Source organism: Sarcophilus harrisii, chromosome 1, assembly GCF_902635505.1.
Source record: "Sarcophilus harrisii chromosome 1, mSarHar1.11, whole genome shotgun sequence".
Taxonomy (NCBI): domain Eukaryota; kingdom Metazoa; phylum Chordata; class Mammalia; order Dasyuromorphia; family Dasyuridae; genus Sarcophilus; species Sarcophilus harrisii.
The window spans coordinates 181,440,474-181,463,694 of record NC_045426.1 but is presented as its reverse complement, the minus strand read 5'-3'; the positions used below and the strand labels follow the sequence as shown (position 1 = coordinate 181,463,694).

General features: G+C 33.0%; 1 protein-coding gene across 1 annotated transcript in view; it reads left to right on the top strand.

Annotated features, from left to right (window-relative positions):
* The window catches only part of TMEM161B (transmembrane protein 161B), a 97,357-nt gene that overhangs the window by 22,100 nt on the left and 52,036 nt on the right, over positions 1-23,221 (top strand). Inside the window, exon 2 of the mRNA XM_003759855.4 lies at positions 16,841-16,944. Coding sequence (XP_003759903.1) covers positions 16,841-16,944 — 104 coding nt within the window. The remainder of the gene's footprint in view (positions 1-16,840; positions 16,945-23,221) is intronic.

Sequence of the window (23,221 nt, the reverse complement as noted above, 5' to 3'; positions counted from 1 at the left end):
ACATAACAAAAATTATAATACTACCTAAATTTACTTTTTAAACTCTCAAAGGAATATTTTTATGTGGCTAGAAAAAAATAATAAAATTCATCTAGCACAAGAAATGCCAACAGTCTTGAAGATGATAATAATAAAAAACTTGAATAGTAAGACAAATAAATATATCAGTATCTGTTTCTAAACTTTTTATTTTTCCAAATACATGCAAAGATAGTTTTTTCAACATTCACCTTTGTAAAATTTTGTGTTCTAAATTTTCTCCCTTTCTCCTCCCATCCCTTTCCCTAGACTGCAAGCAATCCAATATAGATTAAATGTGCAGTTTTTCTAACCATATTCCCTCATTTGTTATGCTGCGCAAAAAAAAAAAAAAAAAAAATCAGATCAAAGGGGGTGAAAAAGCCATGAGAAGAAAAAAAAAGTGCCAGCAAACAAACAATAACTACAAAAAAGTGAGAATATTATTCTTTGATCCACATTCAGTCTCCATAGTTGTCTCTCTAGATGTGGATGGCTTTTTCTACCACAGCTCTATTAGAATTGTCTTGAATCACCTCATTGTTGAAAAGTCATCTCCATCATAGTTAATCATCACTTAATCTTGTTGCTATGTACATGTTCTTTTGGTTCTGCTCATTTCACTTAGCATCCCATTCATGAAAGTCTTTCCAGGCTTTTCTGAAATAAACCTGCTCATAATTTTTTATAGAATAATACTGTATCATTGGATTCATATACCTTAACTTATTCAGCCATTCCCCAACTGCTGGGAATCCACCCATCTTTCAGTTTCTTGCCACTACAAAAAGGGTTACTACAAACATTTTTGCACACATAGATCCTTTTCCCTTTTTTATGATCTCTTTGGAATGTAGATCCAGACACTGCTGGATCAAAGGGTGTGCAATTTGATGGTACTTTCAGCATGGTTCTAAATTGCTTTTTAGAATGGTTGGATCAATTCACAATTCTGCCAGCAATACATTAGTGTCCCAGTTTTCCTATATCCCTTCCAACATGCATCATTATCTTTAACTATCACTTTAACCAATCTGAGAGGTGTGAAATGTTATCTCTAATTTGTATTTCTTTAATCAATAATGATTTAGAGCATTTTTCATGTTTGAAAATGGCTTTAATTTCTTAATCTAATTCATATCCTATGATCATTTATCAATTGGGGAACAGCTTGTATTCTTGTAAATTTGAATCTGTTTTCTATATGGTTTAGAAATGAAGCCTTTATCAGAAACACTGGATGTAAAAATTACTTCTCAGTTTTCTATTTCCCTTCTAATCTTGGTTGTATTTGTTCTTTTCTCTGTATATCTGAGAGAGAGATTATCCCTTGTTCTCCTAATTTGCTTATAGTGTCACTCTTTATGTCTAAAATATGAACCCATTTCGGCCTTATTGTGATATAGGGTAGGGTGGTAAGTATTAGTCAATATGTGGTTTCTGTCATACTTATTTCCAGTTTTCCCAGCAATTTTTGTCAGATATTGAGGTCTTATCCCAGAAGTTGGAGTCTTTGGGTTTATCAAACACTAGATTACTAGAGTCATTGACTATTGTGGTTTATGAACCTAATCTATTCCATTAATCTACTACTCTGTTTCTTAGCCAGTATCAAATGGTTTTGATGACTGTTGCTTTATAATGAAGTTTTAGGTTTGGTAGAGCTGGTTCACTTTCTTTGCATTTTTTATTAGGAATTTGATATTGTTTAAAAAAAAAAAGGTTATAGTTGTGTGACCCTAGGCAAATCACTTAACCCCAATTACCTCAACAACAACAACAAAAAGGTTAATTGGTGGAACATTTTAGGTACACAACTGTAATGCTCTGGTTGGTTTTCTGGAGGCCTTTGGACCAGCCTTCTTTTCACCAGAGTAATCACCACGAGAATAGCCAGGGACTCCTTCACAGTTTGTTTTCCTTGCCTGGGGCTTGGGCTAGCTTTCTCCAAGTCTTTCAGATGGGACTTGGTTTCAGCGGAGAAATGAAGGAGGACAAGCCAGCCACCACAAAGGTGAGAGATGGAATGAATGTCTCTGGCTGAGTTTGTCCCAGCTTATATACTCTATTATAATTACATCATTGTAGATGTGAATCTTGTAGAATAGGTGTCAATCTTGTGGAACTATATTAAGTACTAAGTATATATACTGAACTAGAGAACTATTAATCACCATGCTAAACTGATAACCATTGTCTTATCAATTCCACTGAGTTAACACATTTCAAGAATGCTTGTTGAAAGTACAGAGTTCTAACCCATTACATCTCCTGCTTTCTTTTATTTTAGAGCACAGGTGGTCATGCCCTCTTTGACTTTTCAGGGAGGTGAGAACCCCAAAAAGGAGGTGATCATACCCTTCCCTGACTTCTCAGAAAAGGGGGTAAAAACATCAAAAAAGGAGGTGATCACTGCCCTTCCTGACATCTCAGGAAAGGAGATGAAAACACCAAACGGAAATGGGGAATCAAACCAGATTAGCGGGTTTCTGAAGGGTCTCACTTGAAACAGGTATACATAAATCCATCAACATGGGAGGTATTACACAAGTAACACAGACTAGTAGTGATGTAACAACATGAATCAACATGAGGAATTATACATGTCCTTAAGTTCTAGAAATAGCCCAAAACCAATCTATTGTCCACTACTTCATGTGTCTGGGAATCCAATGATTCCTGTAAGCTTTGAAGTCCTGCAATAGTCTTATCATGTTTCAGGAAATCCAATGATTCCTGCTGATTTTGAAGTTCTGCAACAGTCTTATCAACAATTTTTCATCTCAGGGAATCCAATGATTCCTGCGGGTTTTAAAGTCCTGCAACAGTCTCAATATCAGCCATGCTCTTTCAGTGTCAGATGTTTCTTAGGTCTTCTCCTTTGTTTCGAGGTTTTTTTCTCTTTCTCTCTCTCTCTCTCTCTCTCTCTGAAGAGAGAGACATGTACTGTCTCCTTGTCTCTTGGACAAGGAGAATACAACTCGGCACCCATCTGACTCCTTCTCTATCTGTAGAAATATAAGAAAACCCTCTTCCCTAAGCAATTAACCTATCTGGTCCCTTTCATTCACCACTTTGTGGGTTTCTCCACATCACCTGGAGATTATATTGAAGCTGCTCGCACTAGACACTGTTCTTCTGTATTCTACCCAATTGTAATTCCTTTTTTCCCATTGGATTGCTTTTCAACTGATTGATCATATCAGAGTACTGAAGTTCTAAAGACTCTGGGTGTAATCTCAGCTGCCATCATTCCCCACCTGTTCTTTGAGGTCTTAGAGCAGGGCCCTGCCTCTCATTTCCCTGGGTCAGTCTACATTCTGAGGCCCAGTGGAAGCCTCTGTTGCATTTTGGACACAGGGTTTTGGGTTTTATTCTCTCACCCTGTCCTCTCATTGTATCTCTGCCAACATTGAGCTTTCAGGCGTCCTACTTTACCACATTGAAAGCATCTCTTTGGAAGTCCCTTGCCAGGAGGGATCCTGTCTTCCTATGTTCTGCATCATAACCTGGGTATAGCCCAGTGTGGCATATCTCCTCTAAAGGAACATCTTTGTGTAGTCCCAGTATGATTCTTCTACAAACTTCATTAGCATTTTCTCTAGCAAGTTGTTTTATTGTAATTCCTGTTGCTTCATTTTCACCAATAGTTTGTATGACAGCTGTCTACAGACGTCCCACAAAATCAGCAAATGGTTCATTTGGACCTTGCTCTATTTTTGTGAAGGCTTCCCCTCTATATTGTTTTCCTGGGAGAGTGCCCCATGCTTTGATAGCAGCAGCAATTTGCTTATATGCTATCAAAGGGTAATTAATTTGTGCTAAAGCATCTGCATACTGACCTTTATCTGCTAGTTGGTTAAAGGTGATTTGTATATTAACTCCAGTTTGCCTATTTCATTGGGCTTGTATTCTACAGAGTTCACTATATTCAGAAAGTCACAACAGGTTTTGTCCAGGTTCTAAACATGTCCTTGCTATAGATTTCCAATCACATGGGGTTAAGACTTCATAAGCCAAATTCTCTAATACCATTTTAACATAAGACGATGTATCCCCATAAAGAGTGCAACCCTTTTTCAAATATTTTATAATTTCCAGATCAAAAGGAGTGTATCTTCTCCTTTTTTCTATTAAATCAGATATAGCCTGTCCTTTTTAAGCTTTAACTAGTGCCTTTTGTAATCTTGTCATGGGGGTGGACAAAGCTGCTGCATGGATGGTGCTGATTGTGTCACTGCCCCTTCCCCTTTTCCCTCTACCCATGAAGGGTTAATTGACAGGGATAGGTCGGGGGATGGGGAAATGCCCTAATGGCTCCTGCTGTGAAGCACCACATTCCTTAATTTCATCAGCATTGTATTTAACTCCTTTTTAATCTAATTCTTCATGCTTTTCAACTATTATATTAGTAGTCTCCCTCCTGCACTTTCTTCTTTTTCCTTATTCTATAACTTATGTAATTCCCTAAAGACAATTATATTAAATTATATGTATAGAATGTTTCTTTAGGAATTGAATCAGGGCGATTATCATTGTAATATTCAATTAATTGCTCTCCTACTAGTTTCCACTTGTCTGGCTCTAATTCTTCTTCCTTAGAGAACCAGGGAGACAAGTACTGTAATGTTTCTAAAAGTCCAAAGTTCTACTCCCAAGTTACAATCAAACCTTGGTTTTTTAATTAGTCTTAACTGCTTTCTACATACTTTGCTTGCGGTGGAAAAGGCTGTTTTCTAAACATTTGTCCCATTTCAGCTGAAACACTAGTTTAGCCCTTAACAAAGTTTCCTCCTTGTCTATTTTTGTACTCACCCTAATTTATGGATCACGAAGACTTTTTCACTGAACTCAGGATTGTGTCAGTTTGGACTTCTGAGTGTAAATCCTTAGTCTCACGTTCAGACGACAAAATGTAATGTTCTGGTTGGTTTTCTGGAGGTCTTTGGACCAGCCTTCCTTTCAGCAGAGTAATCATCATGAGAATAGCCAGGGATAAAGTCCAAATTCTTTATTATCTCCTTCACAATCTGTTCTCCTTGCCTGGGGCTCAGGCTAGCTTTCTCGAGGTCTTTCAGATGGGACTTGGTTTCAGTGGAGAAATGAAGGAGGACAAGCTAGACACCATAAAGGTGGGAGATGGAATGAATGTCTCTGACTGAGTTTGTCCCAGCTTATATACTCTATTATGTTGTTTATAGAATGGAAACCTATTGACTTCCACAATGGTCTGTCTATATACTTTACTTTGTTTCTTTGGGTTTTTTTTTTGATATAGATCCTTTCTAGGATATAGTTGTAGTCCAAGCACTGCTGCTTATTCATAGTAACCCTTGTTTATGCCTACCTAATTCTTGGCTTCCTCTTGAAAATCTGAGGATATCAGTGAAGAAGGTAGACTGAATAGAAGGTGGAATGAATATTCCTTGCTTTCAATTTGTGATCAATCTGTAGACTCATTTAACCATACATTTTGGATATCTTTTACTTTAGAGTTCATTGGAGATATATTATAGTCTGCTCATTTCTCTTTTTACTTTTACTTTTGCCTTTTATATAATATACAACTCTAACTTTTTTAGAGACTATCATATTCCATGATTTGTAGTTACATAGAATTGCTAGAAAAAATATTGCCTGAAAGATTGCTTTTATGTTAGATGAAGCTTATAGTCCTTAAAAAAAACTTTTTCTAAAGACATTCCAGTCTTTTTCTTATCCAGTGATGGGTCTGCATGTTTCATTATGAGTTTACCACATCTGCCTTATTATACATATGTACTATGGACAAGTTGTATGACTTTTCCATATAATGACTTTTTATTGTCAGAATGGTAGACCTCCTTTTTTCTACTTGGTTTTTCCAGTTTGGATACTTGGTAAAATTGTAGAATAATTATAGATCTCATTTAGGAAACTTCAGTTTCTAAGGCTTACTACAATTAGAACAGTATTTTCAGTAAATTGGAAAATCTGGAGAATGTTTTAGTCTGTAGAAAGAATCCATCTTGCATTTGGACTCAACTACTATATTTTCAGACTCAGAAATGGATCCCTACTGAATTGCATATTGACTTACAAAAGCACAAATTAGCTTTATATGTGTTGCATGTTTATTTTGTTAAACATTTCCCAATTACATTTTATATGGTTCTAGCTATATTTCCACACTACTAGATTCCCCTCCATGACAATGACATCCTTTTGATGACAGAACATCTACTTCTTCTGTTCCCTTATTAATAATCAGAGGGACATAGAACAAAATTATTTCACCTGTTACATCACTCATACAATTTTCTATAACTTTTACATGTACATAGGAGAAACTTTTCTTGAAGGAATTTTTAAGATTTTTCTTTGCTCCACCTTCTTAGTTGTTTATTATTTTATATTTAGCAAATCTACACAGTGGTGTCTTGTGTTCTCCACACCTGTTATTAACTGTGGAACTAAATTGATGTGATATTGTTGTGGAATATTTTCTAACTTTACAAAATGGTTGAGAGTATTCTACATGCATGTGTATGCATCTAGAAGAGAACAAACTTTAGAAAATGGTTCTTTCAAGGCGTATAAAAGTTATTGGTATTATTGTTATCATTTGGCAAAGGTGAATGAGTCAGAAAAGGTTTGATTCTTTCTCCAGGTTTTAAAAGGTTTATAATATAGGATTTTGACAAGGTTATCTGAACATGAATCTTATTTACACAGTTGACCAATCTTGATTGAAACAAATGTAAATGTAAACATGCAATAAAATTGGAACTCCAGATTACACATGCTTGAGAGTATGCAAAACAAGTCCTGGGTGTTGTGCCCCAAAACAAAAATATTTTGGTTGGGTCCAGGACTTAAGGAAACCCAAAAGTTCTCCTAGTTTCCAATTCATTGTTCCTAGAATTATTGTAATCATTTTGATTCCCCATGAAATGTTTTTTGTTTCTTGACACAAGAATTCTATTGCATTCCTTCTTTTATTTTGTGTTTGTTCTGTATATATCTCTCTTTATGTTTGTATATTTATTTGTATATTGTATCCATTATATTGTGAATTCTTTAGGGCAGGGACTATTTTTTGCCTCCCTTTTTATTCCTAGTGCTTAGCACAATTCCTGATACATAGTAGGGGCTTAATGAATGTTGATTGATTGATGAGGTTCTCTATATTGACAGAAATAAAATTTCAACTTTTTAAAAAGAATCAGTGGAGGAAAGAAAAAAAAATTCACTTTCAGAAATTTCACTGTCTCTAAGACAGTTCATAAATTCATTTTAGTTCTTAAAATTATATAATATTTATTGTTGAAAAGTTTGAAATCATATAATTCAGTCTGTTAACTTACAGCCAAAGAAAATGCAAAGATAAAAATATTCATTCAAGGGCACAGTCAGTGGTAGAATTGAAAGGACACACTCCATTGCTCTTGGTAGTTTTATCTAAAATCCATATTTAAGTCCTGACAATCAATTTAATATCCATCAAAATATATCTAACTCAACATTTTGATTGTTCTAATATGTAATGAATGATATTCTATTATATTTACTTGTCTTGGCTTTTTTAACTTTTCAAAATTTATAGAGGAAAGCTGAAATTTGAGGTTTATTTTATTAAATATATAATAATTGTGGTTATCAATTATAATATTTAGCTTTAAAATATAAAAGAATGAAATATAATCAAATAGGTTTTTCTACTTAAATTTTTGGGTTTTTTTTCATGCACTGCTTATATATTATATCTGCTTATTTTGAACATATGGAAAGTAGTATAATGCAGTATTACAAGTAGATTCTATCTAAAGTTAACAACAGAAGTCTGCAAATTTAGGTGTTATCCTCTTGTTTAAAGCTTTATCCCTTGGTCACAATGTTTACATATAGAGTAGACTGAGATTGCCTCTTTTATGTGAAATGTAGTATATTAATAAATTTCAAATGTTTTTGAGATACCAATAATTTCATTCATGATTACAAGTAGCTTCTAATCAAGATAAGACCTGTTAGCCGAAGCAATCAGCAATTAGTATAACATTTGATTTGTAGCCAAGAGATCCATATATTTCCTTTATATTGTTGAGGTACAAATAGTATTTTGGTACTAGTTTGTTTTTATATTTCAGATGCGATTCCTTTAAAAAACTATACATAGCATTAATTTGAAGACCTTAAAAGTGATTAAAATATAGCTAGCATATTATATTGTGTTATGATAAGCATTCTATTTTTCTGTACAGAGAAGTATCTCTATCATATCCTCTTTTTTTCTTTTTTTTATCCCTTTTTGCCTGAAGTCAAACATCACTAGTTTCCATTTTAAAATTTTTTTTAAGATTTCAAAGTGACAGCCACAATAATTTTCTATCAAAAAAACCATCATTTTTTTCATCGATATCTTAACATAGATAACATTATATTATATTTAACATATTATACTTAGTTGAGACAATATCATTGAGATTTTTGGCCACAGACATAATTATTGCATGTTTAGGCCATTTGTTTTTATTTTTTAATTACTAGCAGTTATTTTTATGTGAAGTAAGTTTGCTCTAAGTATAGTGTTGTTTAATTGTTTAACACGCTTAGTTTCATGATTTTGTGTGTGTGTGTGTGTGTGTACATACACACCTGATTTCTTCAAGATTAAGTTTATGGTATATGTAATTAATTTTTTTAGGTTAATGTAATTAAATCCAAGAAACAATATATATATTGACTATTGTGTATAAAGCAACTAGGTTGCACGGTGGCTAAGAGTGTCATTCCTAGAGTCAGGAAGACTCAACTTCCTCAGTTCGGATTCTTCAGTATCTTTACAAAACAAAAAAACAAAAAACAAATGGGATGTGAATAGTCACACACAATTGAAATGACTGAACAATAGACATAACATGTGCTAGACAGAGGGCATTTAAAAACTAAAAATGAAATTATCCTTACCTGTCCAAGTCTAATGGGAAATTATATCATTAATATAGATAAGTAAATAAAAAATAATAAAAAGTATTTTCAAGAGATAGAAACCACTAACAGGGGATAAAGAATTAAGAAAAGCCTTATTTAAAACAGTGGCATCTAAGATATATTTTTAAAGGAGAGGTGGAAATAAAGCAAGTTCCATATATGGGGAATAGACAGATTGTACACAGAATTAAGTGAGAAATGTGTAGGGAACAGCTAGCAGATCAGTATTAGAACAGAGAATACTTTAAGTTAAGTAATATGAAATAAAAGGTGAGTGTGAGTTAGGTTGTGGAAAGCTAAATATAAATTGTTATGTTTGATGGTAGAACCTTTAGGGAACTACCGAAGCTTTTAAAGTAGGGTAATGATATTGTCAGATCTTTGTGTTTCAGGAAGATCAAATTGACCCTTGTATGGAGGATATATTAGAGAGAGGGAGAAATTGGTTGCAGAAATATCAATTAGGATACTTTTGCAATACATGTTTAGAACTTAAACTAGGGCAGAGACTATTTGGAATGGAAAAGGAAGGAAATAAGCATTTATGTAGTGCCTATTATGTGTAATGCCCTGTGTTTGCCCTAATAACTCTTGGGGAAGTATGTGCTGTTATTATCCCATTTTGTAGTTGAGAAAAAGTAGGCAAATAGAGTTTGTGACTTTTCCAGGATAGTACAGCTAATAAATATCTAAGGTAGGATTTGAACTCAGGTCAAGCACTTTGCCCAGCTGGGTGTTACAGCTGTGAAATTGAGAAACACTGGCCTTAAATATTGATTGCATGCTGCTTATGAGTATTTTTCATTATGTGTAAAAATGTATTCTTTGAGACTATTTCATCATGATCTTTTGTATTTATTCAAGAAGATCTCTAAGTAGGAAATATTTACTCATTTCTTCTTTTATAAAACTTGGAACAAGTACTGAAAACGCATGCTATAAGTCCTTGGATATAATAGATTTTGTTTTCTTTTTTAAAAAAATATAACTTTTCTTTTACTTTTTTTTTCAATTAACAAGCATTATCTTCTCTACCTTCTACCTGCTTGCTACCTTCTGCTCCCAACACTTTCATTTCCTGTTATTTCCATAAGCTTTGACACATACACATCCACATCCATCCATGTCTGTATTTCCAAGTTGGAAGAGCTATAATTTAGTGCTTTCCCTTTTTATCTACAAACTGTAACACTAGATCACTTTACCTTTTTTATTTGGGAAATACTATTTAAGAGAGAAAATTTGGCCCTGTAGACATGTATGCTGCTGAATCTTTTTGTTCTTCTCTAATAGATTGACAAGAAAAATAATATAATGATTATTACACTGTTCCTCCCACCTTATATTATCTTCTGCTTTTATTTTCTGTACCTCATTTACTAATTTACCAAAAATATCTGTAATATCCAAGGTGAATTCCTAGTTTTACTTTCATCCACTAAATTGGATGTTAGAAGATCTGATTTTTGTGTAGCTCTCATTTCTTTCCCCAATTTCTCCTCTAGCACTATTATTTGTTTTTGATCATTTTTTGGCCTTTTTAAAAAAAAAAAAAAAAATCTATTTAGTCCTTCTAAGAATTCTTTTTGGACTTGTGCCCAAACTGCAGTTTTCTTTGAGGTTTTCTGTTGGAGATATTTTCAAATTATTGTCTTCTTGTGTGTCACACAGCTAGGAAGTGTTAAGTGTCTTGAGACCAGATTTGAACTCTGATCCTCTTGACTTCAGGACTGGTGCTTTATCCACTGTGCCACCTAGTTGCCCTGGTAACTAATATGTGAAACATAATAGACAACGATACAGTAAATCAGTTCAGAAATCTTAGAAATGCTATGACATTTGAGCTATAGGAAATAGTATATAATTGGGGGAAATTGTTTTAAAAATAATTACTAAAACTTTTATGTAAGAATGTTTGAAGAGTTTATGGAAAGAAAAAAAAAAACTTGGTGAACGATTTAGTAGTTTTTATGGAAGGGGGGGGAACCTTAGTGAAAAACTTGATTTTTATCAAGTTTTACAAGTTTTTATATCGTGTTTATAAGAATACTTGCTTAAAATCTTATCATTTCCTTTTTGTATGATGGGACAAAAAATAGAAGTTATGTATTTCCTATTCCATATCTATTTGGTTCTATTGAGAAAACTTCTATTAAGTGTCCTTTATTTGCAAGGCCTTACAAAGACAAATCATGAAAATTCTCTAATTAAAGGACCTTAAATGTAATTAGGAGATAAGGTATGTGTGCAGAGAAGTAAATAAAAGGTAATATAGGAAGAAGGCATTAGCAATTTGGGACGATCTAGGAAGGCTTCCTTGAGGAGGCCATATCTAGGCTGAGCCCTGACGAAAAGAATTCTTCAAGAAAGGCAATAGAAATTACAATTCCACCATGATTGAGAAATGAAAATGAGGAGATTGAGTTTTTGTAGATATCTGAAAAAAGGATGCAAAACAGTGTGAATATAAGGTCCTAAAGATATCAGATAGACCAGTCTGGCTAGAATATAAAGTATTTTGAAATAAATTTGGAAAGTTTGGTTGGAGTCAGATTATAGAGAAATTTATATCCTTGGCTGAGGAGTTTGTACTCAGAAATAAATAGAAGACACAGGAGGTTTTTTGTTTGTTTGTTGGGGAAAATATGGTATCCATATTAGAGGGAGAACAAGGTGAAAATTGGGAAAATAAATTAGCATATTAGTACAGGGAACCCCACAAGAGGATTTAAATAAGGATGACAATTATGAGATTAGGGTGTGAGAGTTGGATGGCAGAAGAATTGAAAAGTTCCATAAAATGAATATTAGTGAAGGGTGTGAGGTAGGGGAAAGAATCAGGGAATCAAGTCAGAAATCCTATTTATTGGAAGGATCATAGAATCATAGAATTTCATAGTTGTAAGACTTCTCAGCATATCTGTGGTCTAATACAGGTTTTAAAAAGATTCTCTATTCCAACATACTTATCAGGCTTTGTTTGGAGATGTTAAATGAAGTAAGAACCTATCTCCTGAAGTGGCCTGTATGGTAGTGGTTGTTTTTGTTTATTTGTTTGTTTTCTTTTTTGATGTTTGTCTCAGGAGACAGGGGGAACAGAAATATTTTGCTGTTTGATTCTGAAATGTCAATGGCAACATTCAGTCAAATTTGTCATCAAAGAGTTGGTTGGTATTGGGGTTCTGGAGTTCAAGACACAAGTTATGACTAAATATTTATAAATATTTGTGGTTCTTTTCTCATTTTGTTTTTAATTATAAAATTATAAATGGGAAAGGGGACAATAAACATAGCCTATTGTGTGCCAACCTCTATGCTGTGATTTACAAATATAAATATAACATTTTATCTTTACAACAAACCTAGGAGATAGATGCTATTTTTAATCCCATTTTACAAATGAAGAAACTGAAACAGACTGGCAAATTGATTTACTTAGGGTCACACTGTAAGAGACTAAATTTGAATTGAGTTTTTCCTGACTCTAGGTAATACTTTTAGCCACATTTCCAATTCTTCACCACCACAAAAAGAGCAACTATAACTATTTTTCATATGTATCAGTCCTTTTCCTTTTTTTCTATATTCTTAGGATACAGACCTAGATATTACTGAGTCAAACAGTATGCAGTTTGGGCATATTCCAAATTGTTCTCCAGAATGGATGGACCAATTCACAATAGCATTGCATTAATGATACCTTGGTATTCATTATTAATTGGTTCCAGAAGGCAAGATATAAGTGGCAAAAAGGATGAGTATGTGTAGTGTGCTTTCTAGAGCCCCAAGTTGGGGTGCCAAAATAGACTGTTCAGACTAGCTCTCTGGAGGATCTTGGGACCAGCCTGAGTTGTTAGTCTTAGTAGAGGAGTGATGAAGGCAGGGTACCCACAAGGATAGTCAAAGATGGAGTCCATTTATTTCAAGTCCTCTCAGCCCCTAAATACCTTAGTAGTGACGTAATTGTACTAATGTACCAGGTGGCACTTGCCCTTTTGGGAAATTGGGGCTTCCAGCTGTAGAGAAATAAGCCAGTCCATTGGAACTCTTCCCTTCTTGACTTTTATAATTTCTCCCCACACCACAAAGTCTAAGTTGGGGCTGCAGAGCAGGATGGGAGGGTAAGGGACAGAGGGACTCATTATGGAGGAGGAGGCTATAGCTATGCCTTTGTGTCCTTTGTTGCCTTTTCCTGGGCTCCCACTGCTGCTGCTCTTCCTCCTGATGAGCATGTCAGCCCTTTCAGTGCTACTGTTTTGGAAGCCAGGAGATTATATGCTGCAACCACATCATCCTGCAGGAACTTCCCTGCCACCTGCTCCCTGACATGTGCATCCTCAGCATTGTGGGCTCCAGTTCTGCGTAGGGCTGCCTTTGCTAGGGAGGAACTGCCTAGGAACAATAGCAGTGGCAGCAGCAGGAACTGGGCAATATTCCTGACCAATCTCACATCCCTACTACTCAACCAAGACAGTCAACAAGTAAGACAAGTATGGAGCAGATGGCAAATGCTGAAATATTTTTTTTCTCTTTAAAATGTCTCAAATACCAGTTGTGAAGTAGAGTGCTGAGGTATCACTATAGTTTGAAACCTAGTACTGCTAACTCACATTCCTAGTGATTTGATTGATAATGGCACTGATAAGTAAATTAGTTTAGATAGAATTATAAATTTTTTCAGTTTTATTCTATTGATTTTATCATTCATGAGCAATGAATATTTCTACACTTGTTTACATCTGTCTTTATCTCACAAGTTTTTTTTTATAATTATCTTCATATGGATCCTGAGATTGTCTTGGTAGATAGACTGTTCCTAATAGATCTTGTTGATATGTAGAAATGCTAATGATTTATGTGGGCTTATATCTTTATATTTTGCTAAAGTTGTTAATTGTTTCACCTAGTTTTTTTTTTTTTTTTTTTAGTTGATTTTAGGATTCTTCAAGTATTCTATCATACTAGCCACAAAAAGTGATAGTTTTGTTTCCTCATTGCTCAATCCTACTCCTTCAGTTTCTTTTTTTCATGTTATACTGCTATGCCTTCTATTTCTGGCAGTTTCTGGTAATAATAAACATTTTTGCTTAACCTCTGATTTTATTGAGGTTTCTAGTTTCTCTTCATTACCACTTGTTTGAAATAAATATTACTGATTTTAAGAAAATTTCCATTTGTTCTTATGTTTTTTAGAAGGAATGGAAATTGTGTTTTATCAAAAGTTTTTTCTATGTCTATTAGTATATTTTTGTGGTGAGAAACTATTTTCTATCATATTAACAGCACTTTATTGGTTAGGATCCAGCTTTTGTATTTTTTCATTCAGGAACCAGCTTCTGTAGGTCAGTCAGTTAATTTCTGAAGGACCAGGCTGATTCTTGAGATTGAACTAATCCTTTGAAAACATGCAAATCTTGGACTAAACCACACCCAACGAAGAGATTTTACTTTTGTTTAGAATGTAAACAGAATCTAATCCAGTTGAATTTTAGCCCTCAGCATCAAGTCTGTGCCCTCCTTACTTTAGAGAGATTTTAGGGTGATCCACTTATGAAGGAGAAAATCAACCAGACTTGTTTGGGTGGAGGTGAATTTCTTTGTCCAGATTGCTAGAAGCAGCTACATCTCATGATCAAGCTATGTTCACAGAAAAAGTAGCTGAAGGCTTTCATCTTATCTCCTTATTTAAAATGAGGGTTCATCAATCAGGGTTAATTTTCACTCGTCAGAGGGCATCCCCTTTTTCGAAAGTTTTTAAAGCATTCTATGTCTCCATAGTTTTTCTTTGGTGAGAGGAAATCATTAGCCCATCATTTTTTTATTTTTTATTTAGCTTAATTGATAAATTTATCAATTACCCAGAAAGTCTTGATTTTTTTTTTTTTTTTTCATTTATCTCAACTGTTTTTATTATCAATCAATTTGCTTGGTTTTGTGGTTTTAGGCTGGTGCTCTGATTTACTTTCTCTTTTTTATATTTTAAACCACAGTAGTTGTATTGGTGCTTAAAAGTGATGGTTTGCTTTCTTTTATACTTTTGTATAAGTATTTTGAGGAATTGTTTCCGTCTTATTACAATTTCTTTTTAAAAGTCTGAGATTTTAAAATTCTTTGGATTTTGTTTTGTCAGAACCATGAAACTATTTGAAATTGTCTAATACAATCTGTTGCAAATGAGGATCTTCAGAAATAAATTCAAGTTGGAGATAGTTGTTGTATTATGTTTCATTTATATTGGAGAAATGGTTCTTAGACCAGGTTTGTAGACATATTTCGTCATTGGTCTTTGTTACTCTCTTATTTTATTGACTTTTCAAATGTTTTGGTTTTATCTATTGTAGGTGCTGGCATGCACCATGTATAACAAAAGATAGTTTTTTTAAAAAAAGAACTTATGATAAAGATACATAAATTATCATAAAATTAGTCTATAGAGACAGAACAACAATTTACTTAGAGCATATAAAACCTTATTCGACATGTTAAATGATTGATATTGAACCAATAAAAAGGCAACTTTTAAGTTGCATGGCCAGCCAGTTTTTTTTTTTTTTTTTTTTTTGTTTGTTTGTTTGTTTTTTTGTGCTTGGGGACATTGACTGGATGTATTATATGCCAATAGAACAACAAAGTCAAATAGATTTTCAGTATGTGCTTGACCAACATTATAACATTTTTCTTTTGATATGATAAACTTGGGTTGTAGGGAAATTTAATATATAGCAGAAGATATATTTAAAATTTGCTACAAAAGTCACTTTCTAAAAATTAATACCTAGAAGCTCTTTATGTTCAGTATAAAATTTATACTTTCCTTGAATTCTGCCCTTTTAGCATTTATAATATTGATTATGCTATGAGATTGCTATTTAGGTGAAATTTAATTTCAGGAATTGTGATTATTTTGGTGTATCATTGGCTTTTGCCTCCTTTATCAAGGGCTAACATTATATAGAATTTCATTATATAGTAATAAGTCTTCCAGTCAATACCTGGGAAAGGAATCAGCAATCAGTGTCATGTATACTGAAGATGGCATCAGGGTTTGGGGATGGTGTGTCTTTTATCTAGTAGCACTATTATATACCATTTCCTGATTATTAACTGAAATTGATAAATTGTATATTCCAGAAGAACAGGGATCAATTGAATTGACATGTCATTTTGGAAAAGTTTGACATCCTTAGTGGATTAAAAAGAATAAGTTGAAAAAACAAAATGCTTTTAAAAATTATGCCTTCTTTTGAAAGGGTCAGTGTTGAAAAATTACCCATGCGTATGTTTTATAAATAAAAAGCTATAATTTAAAAAAACAGAAGAATTACACATGTTTAATCTGTATTAGATTATTTTCTGTCTAAGGGAGGGAGAAAGGAAGAGAAATGGAGAAAAATAAGGAACACAAGGTATTACCAAGGTTAATGGTGAAAACTATCTTTGCATATATTTTGAAAAATAAAAATCTAGTATTAAAAAAATTATGCCTTCAAGATAAAAATCAGGAAATTTTACTTATGTAGAAAAATTTCCATACAGTGTCTAGATATCTATACATATAAATCATTTATTAAATTTAGGTTCCTCTTGACTATTTCATATATTTGGATACGATCCTTTGGTAACTTATTATGGAAGAAAATAAGGAGAACCTTAAATCTTTCAACTTTTACTTGAGAAATGTAGAATACCTAATATTATAATAGATTTCTATAGTATACAGACCTTTACTATAAAGTGTTTTTTAAAAACACTATTTGGAGGTTATGTAAGATTCATTCAAGGAAACTCAACAAAGCTCTATTGCCTCCCCTAATTGAGCATTGATTTATTAGTAATTTGTTTTTTTCCACAGGGTGTGATAGGTGTACAATTGGTTGTTACCATGGTAATGGCCAGTGTCATGCAGAAGATCTTACCTCACTATTCTCTTGCTAGATGGCTTCTTTGTAATGGCAGGTAAGTCAAGAATAAAATGATTTTGATAATGACTTTAAAATAAATTCAGTTTAACAATTAAATTTAAATTGAGTTTCACTTCAGAAAATGATGTGAATTCAGTCACAATTTTTTGAAAAGGCAAGAAAGGAAAATTTTTTAAATTATCTTTTTCTTAATTTTTCAATTATTTGATTAAGTTGAAAAATTGATAAGGTCAAGGTAATAGAATCAGTTCCCATATGAATCACTTAACTTTACTATGTTCTGTAGACATTCTTAATTTGTATCAGCTTCCTTGAAAACTCATGTTGTAGATTATAATGGTGACAAGTTGTTTAAATTATGCACAAGTCAAAACGTATTCCTCCCTAATAATGATCACTTGTTCCAGTTAATGGCAGTTACCCTCTACTTAAAGTAGAGTTTGTGATTTGTTTTGCTGAAAAGTTCCAAATTTGAAAGGATGGAGGTGAGAAAGTTACTTAATTTGTGAACATGTTGTTTTCTATATAGAATCTAAGTTCTTTGAGGGCAGAAGCTTTTATTTTTGTTTTCCTTTTCTTAACACTTAGACACAGTGCCTTGAATATAGTAGATACTTAGTGATTATTAATTGTTAAGATTATGATTGCAGTAACTAAAACTACTACTATTTTGTAACATTTCCCCTAGTTTTTCATCTTTGTGAAATTTCCATACTCTCTTGATGTATTTATTGTTCACCATTTTCTTATGTTTGGGCCTTTTATGGAGATCTAGAATAAACAGCTGGATACCATTTTTCTCTTGATAATTTAATATTGTTAAAGATAGGGAAGTTTTTTAAAAATTTCTTTTAATGTTTCTCTACAGAGTTATCTTGACTAATTGGCATTCTCTCCAGTTTCTTTCTCTCTCCCCCCAATCTATTTTATAATATTGCAGAGCCCCATTAATTCAGTCTTGTTAGAAAAAGGAAAGGTAGTCTAAATTAGAGAGTTTATCACAATAATATAATGACAGATTTTTCTTAAGGCCTGCAAGATCTCTTTTAATAGTTATGGGTCATGTATAAGTGGCTTAAGATTATATGCCTAGATAATAATTGTAAATTTTTTTAGGAGGGCTTAACATTTATTCTGTAACCTTATTTTCATAATTAATTCATTTAACTTATCCTTTTTTCATAGATGATAAAAAGGAATTTTAGACAAATTTATAAATTATCGATAAATTCCAAATTATTTGAGTTTGAATATATGTATTCTTATTCTACAGATAAAATTGGACTTAATGCATTAATGAAGTTTTGGACTCCAGATCAAACTGTATCACCTCTGTTTTATACATATGACTTCTGTGTGTGTTCGTGTTTTGCTAGCTCTAAAAAAAATTTTTTTAAGAGTAGACATGTCTGCTAAATCATTAAATATACAGTTCATGAAGACTACAATTTTTCTTTCACTGACATTTTGTCCTTGGTGATCTTTCCCTATCTTCATCTGATATGTATTTTATGTGATAAAGTATATCACCTTGAGCCCATTGAGTTTGCTAGTTTTACTAGGGAGAAAATCCTGAAAATCCAGATTGCTGTATTTCCTTTTCAGTATTCCTGAATTTTCTTTGTAATTTGAAGAATTTAAACCTTTGGTTTTGATATGAGTATAGTGTCACAGTTCATAAACTTGTAGTCAATGGAACAAAGTGGAATTAGTTGATCAGGGTTTGAAGTATAAGTAAATCATTACATTTTTCTGAGTTTTAGTTGATGATATCTGAATACTTACAATGATAAAACTTGCCTGTCTACCTCATAGTGAAGTGAGGAAATTACTTTGTAACATTGTAACACTTTATTGTCTATTGAAAGTATGACCTTGTTATAAAGTAGATGACTTAGCACTATTTAATATTGCATTCAATACCAAAATTGGTATTGGATGCAGTCTATTGATGCTACTTAAATTCTTTCCAAGAATACTGTCAGAATTTAGTCAGAATAAATTACTGCCTTTCTTTTTATATTTCACTGTCTAGTTTGTAAAGTGTTCTGGTGTTTACATAGTGAATGTGCAGGTGTTTACCTAGTGAATGCAGAAGATCGGAGAGAGAATAATATTTAAATTCCTGGTGAAGGAGAAATTTATTTTGTTTTTATTAGATAATAATATTAATATTTTTAATATAAATGTGAAGACAAAAGCTGTAACTTTTTTTGTTGTTAGCTCAAGTGAAAGCAAGTGTGCTGGAACAGGCAGAGGGCTAGAATTAGAATGAAGAGCCCTGGGCTCAAATTCTGGCTATAATTTGCCACCTATGTGACTTTGGGCAAGTCATTTAATCTTAACAGTTTTTAATTTTTTAATCTCAAAGGTGAAGGTCTTAGAATTCACTCTCGGATAGGGATTCTTAACTTTTGTTTATATCATAGACTCTTCTGACAGTCTGGTTAAAAACCTAGAGGCCCCTTCTCATGATGTATTTAAAATGTGTAAAACAAAATATCTGTGATTATTCCTCCCCCCCCCAAAAAAAAAACCCCAATTATATTAAAATCAAAATACAGTTTTAAAAATACTTTTAAAAACAGCTTCATGGACCTCAGGTTAAGAATCCTTTGCTTTGGCTTTTCCAGCTTTCCAGCTCCACATCTTCTGATCACAATTATACTTTGAAAGCATTGTGAACATAGCATTTTATTTTTTATTTTATGTTATTTTAATAATAATAGTTTTTTTTTTATTTTTCAAAATACATACAAAGATAGTTTTTAACATTCACCCTTGCAAAGCCTTGTGTTCGAAATTTTTCTCCCTTCTCCCCTCTTTCCTTCCCTAGACATCAAATAATCCAATATAGGTTAAACATGTATGAGTCTTCTAAACATGTTTCCACATTTATATTAAAATGTAATTTAGAAAATATATAACAATATAAATAAAAATACAACAAAGCTAATACTAAGTTGTAGTTTTCTAAGTCAATATGTTGATCATCACATAATCTTGTTGCTGTGTACAATGTTCTCTGAAGGTTCTTGTCACTCCCACTTAGCATTACTTCATGTAATTCTCTCCAAGCCTTTCCTTTCTGAAATCAGTCTGCTGATCTTTCCTTTCCTTCCCTCCCACCCTATTGGGCTATTGGGGTTAAGTGACTTGCCCAGAGTCACACAGCTAGGAAGTGTTAAGTGTCTGAGGCCAGATTTGAATTCAAGTCCTTGTGACTTCAGGGCTGGTGCTTTATCCACTACACCAACTAGTTGCCCCTGATTATTTCTTCTAGAAAAATATTATATTACATTTATATACCATAACTTATTCAGCCATTCCCCAACTGATGGGAATCCACTCAGTTTCTAGTTCCTTGCCAATACAAAAATGGCTGCTATTGTGACTATTGTGTTGCCGCTAGGTAAAAGAAAAAAATTTTTGAAAAAAATTTTCAATTTGAAAGTGTTTTAAGGAGTTTGAGGAGGGAATAGGTCAAGTGAAAACTTTTTAATACCATAAAGAAACATTAAAAATAAGTTGTGTGAAAACATTATTGTTTAGGTGCCAGCAGTTTAGGAAGACCACAGGTAAGCTGGTGTCCAAAGTCTGGTTGTCCAGAAGAGTAAAACCCACAGAGGTGAATGAAGGTTCTTGAATTTGTTATGTGACAGTTGGTTGAAGGAAGTGGATGTGTCAAGTCTAGAGAAAAGCAGACTGACACAACAGCTTTTTTCAGAAAGGCTGCTATGTGAAAGAACCATTAAATATGTTTTATTTGATTCTTTGGACAGAAGTGGGAGCAGTAATGGGAAGTTACAGAGACCAATTTAGGTTTGAGATTTTGGAAAAATTGTCTCAAAACCAAATGAGTTCCCTGGAAGGTTGCATATATAATAACAGAAAATATACATTCTTTTTCATGAAAATTTTGGACTTGAGCAGTGTTGTCAAACTCATATAAAAAGGAATCTTTATAGGCTACATGTTGACTTAGAAGACTACAAATTATTATTAGTTATATTGTATTTTTATTTTATTTTGTTATATATTTCCTAAATTACATTTTAGTAGAATTCAAAAATCTAGTCTAGAACTGTAAGTTGGATACCTCTGGTCTAGAGAATTATATCCCTTTCAATACTGAATATCTGTGAGTTTTTTTAAAAGTGATTATATCTGTATCTATTTATACACACATACCAAAATGTGCTTTGCCGCATTTTTGTTTTTGTCTTCCTCTGTAGACTTCAGAGCTTCTTTTTTTAATTGTGTTAGTCATTACTTTTTGATAATGCAGTACTCTCTTTCATAGCCTCTGTTCCCTTATGGAATAAAGGCCACCAGCTTATACTCAATTATGGTAGGTGTTTAAAAAGTAATCCAATCATTTTCAGAAGGGCTAATAAAATAAGGAAATAAGAAATTTCAGTTTTCTTGTAATTTGTTCATAATCTGCCCCATTAACTATTTAAACTTTTATGACCTTATTTACTCCTCCCTCCCCCACTGCGGTTTATGAAAAATTAATGTTATTATTATTTGACTGGATCTATTCCCCCTGGCAAGGAAAGTTTAGTTCTTGACCAATTCAGATGAGCAACTTTTAGTAGCTTATATTATAGAAAGTTGCCTGTATCACTGAGTAATTAAGGGACTTTCCCAAGGTCATGCAGCTAATTTGTGAGAAAGATGAATTATTTTTAAAGGAAAACTTTTCAGGATAGCAACAATGCTTTCAGAATTTTGTATACAAAAAATATGATTCTGGAATTATGATTGTTGTTTCATTAGCTGCCAAATAATTATCTTAATATGAGGCAATTGGATTTTTGCTTTTAGAAATTCACTAAAAATTCTCAACTTGATCTACTACTATAGATAGCCATTAAAGCTAAACTACTTCCTTTAACTTCCGATTCTGTGTTAGATTTAGAGAAGGAAGAGATATTAGACTTTATAAGGTGCTAGTAGGAAAAATTGTATCGAAAACAGGTTTTTTTCTTCTTTTTCCATCTTTTCCCACATATTCTCTTATGTAGTATATTCATAGAAAACTGTTTAATTTTATTCTAAAATTAAAAGATTAATATAAAACATTGATAGGAATTACTGAGCACAAGCCAAGTGTGTAATACAATTTAAAAAATGTTATCTGTCCTAATAACTTACCTCTCCTATCCTCTGTGGGACTATTCTGTGTAATTGAAATGACCCTCCCTTTGATTTAACTTTATTTTTCTACTTTAGGTGTTTTTCATGTTTGGAAATAAATTTTTGACCAATTAGAAAAACTAAGCAACTTTTTTAGGGGTCTTTGTTTCTCTCTCTTTTATCATATCTTATTCCTATGAACTGGTCAAAAGAAAAAAAACACTGGAGTATTTGGTAACATTAGGACTTTATCCAGGAAATGCTGCCTTTTTTAGGTTCTTCAGCTATATATAAGCTATTCTCTATAATCCTACAGATAAACTTCTTGTATCCTTCCCTGGTCACTCACCTGCCTATTAAAGAAATCGTTACTATAGGGTGACTAGTTATGGAGTGAATTGATGTTTATATGATACATTGTCCAGTACAGACTATTTTATCTAAACATTCTGTTCCATACCCCATCTAAAAATCCAGAGCTACGGAGTATTATACTCTGTTGTAATTAAAGTTCCTTTTTGTTTTGAAGTGTCTTGCTTGGCCCCTCTCTTCTTGGAGAGGTAAGTGATAGGCTATAATCTTTTTGTACATTTGAATAGTGGGTTTTGCATGGGGATTTGGGGAAGGTACTGGTTTTTCTCCCTGTCAGTGCCTTGTTAGACTTGCTTTTCTCTCCCTGATTGTGCCCTTCAACCTGATGCATTATCTTTGCCCCCTCTTCCATCTCCTTAGGCTCTTCCATTTGGTGAATTACCATCTTTCTCATGTCCCTCTTCAAAAATCTACCACTCTGTTCAGATGCACAGTAAATTTGACACATCATTTATTGGGTAAAGAAAAATATGAAAATGCCTCCATATTCAATTGCTGGGACTCCTTTTGCCTGTTGTCTTGCATGTTGCCTGATCTTAAGAGCCTATTTATTAGCTTCCTCCTTTAAACCTACTATTCAAATGCACAGTAGGTGAGATTGATAATCTAAGGTATGGGAATAAAGTTTAAATACCTCAGCTCTGTCCTAAGTGATGCCTGAAACCCTTGCTCTCCTTGCCTTGGCCATTTTTTTCCCTTCTCTCTCTGAAATGACCATGGTATTTTGTTAAAATTGTCAGCAGAGAAGAACAGGGATCTATTAGGTATATGTACAAGAAACTGAATTTTTAAAAATA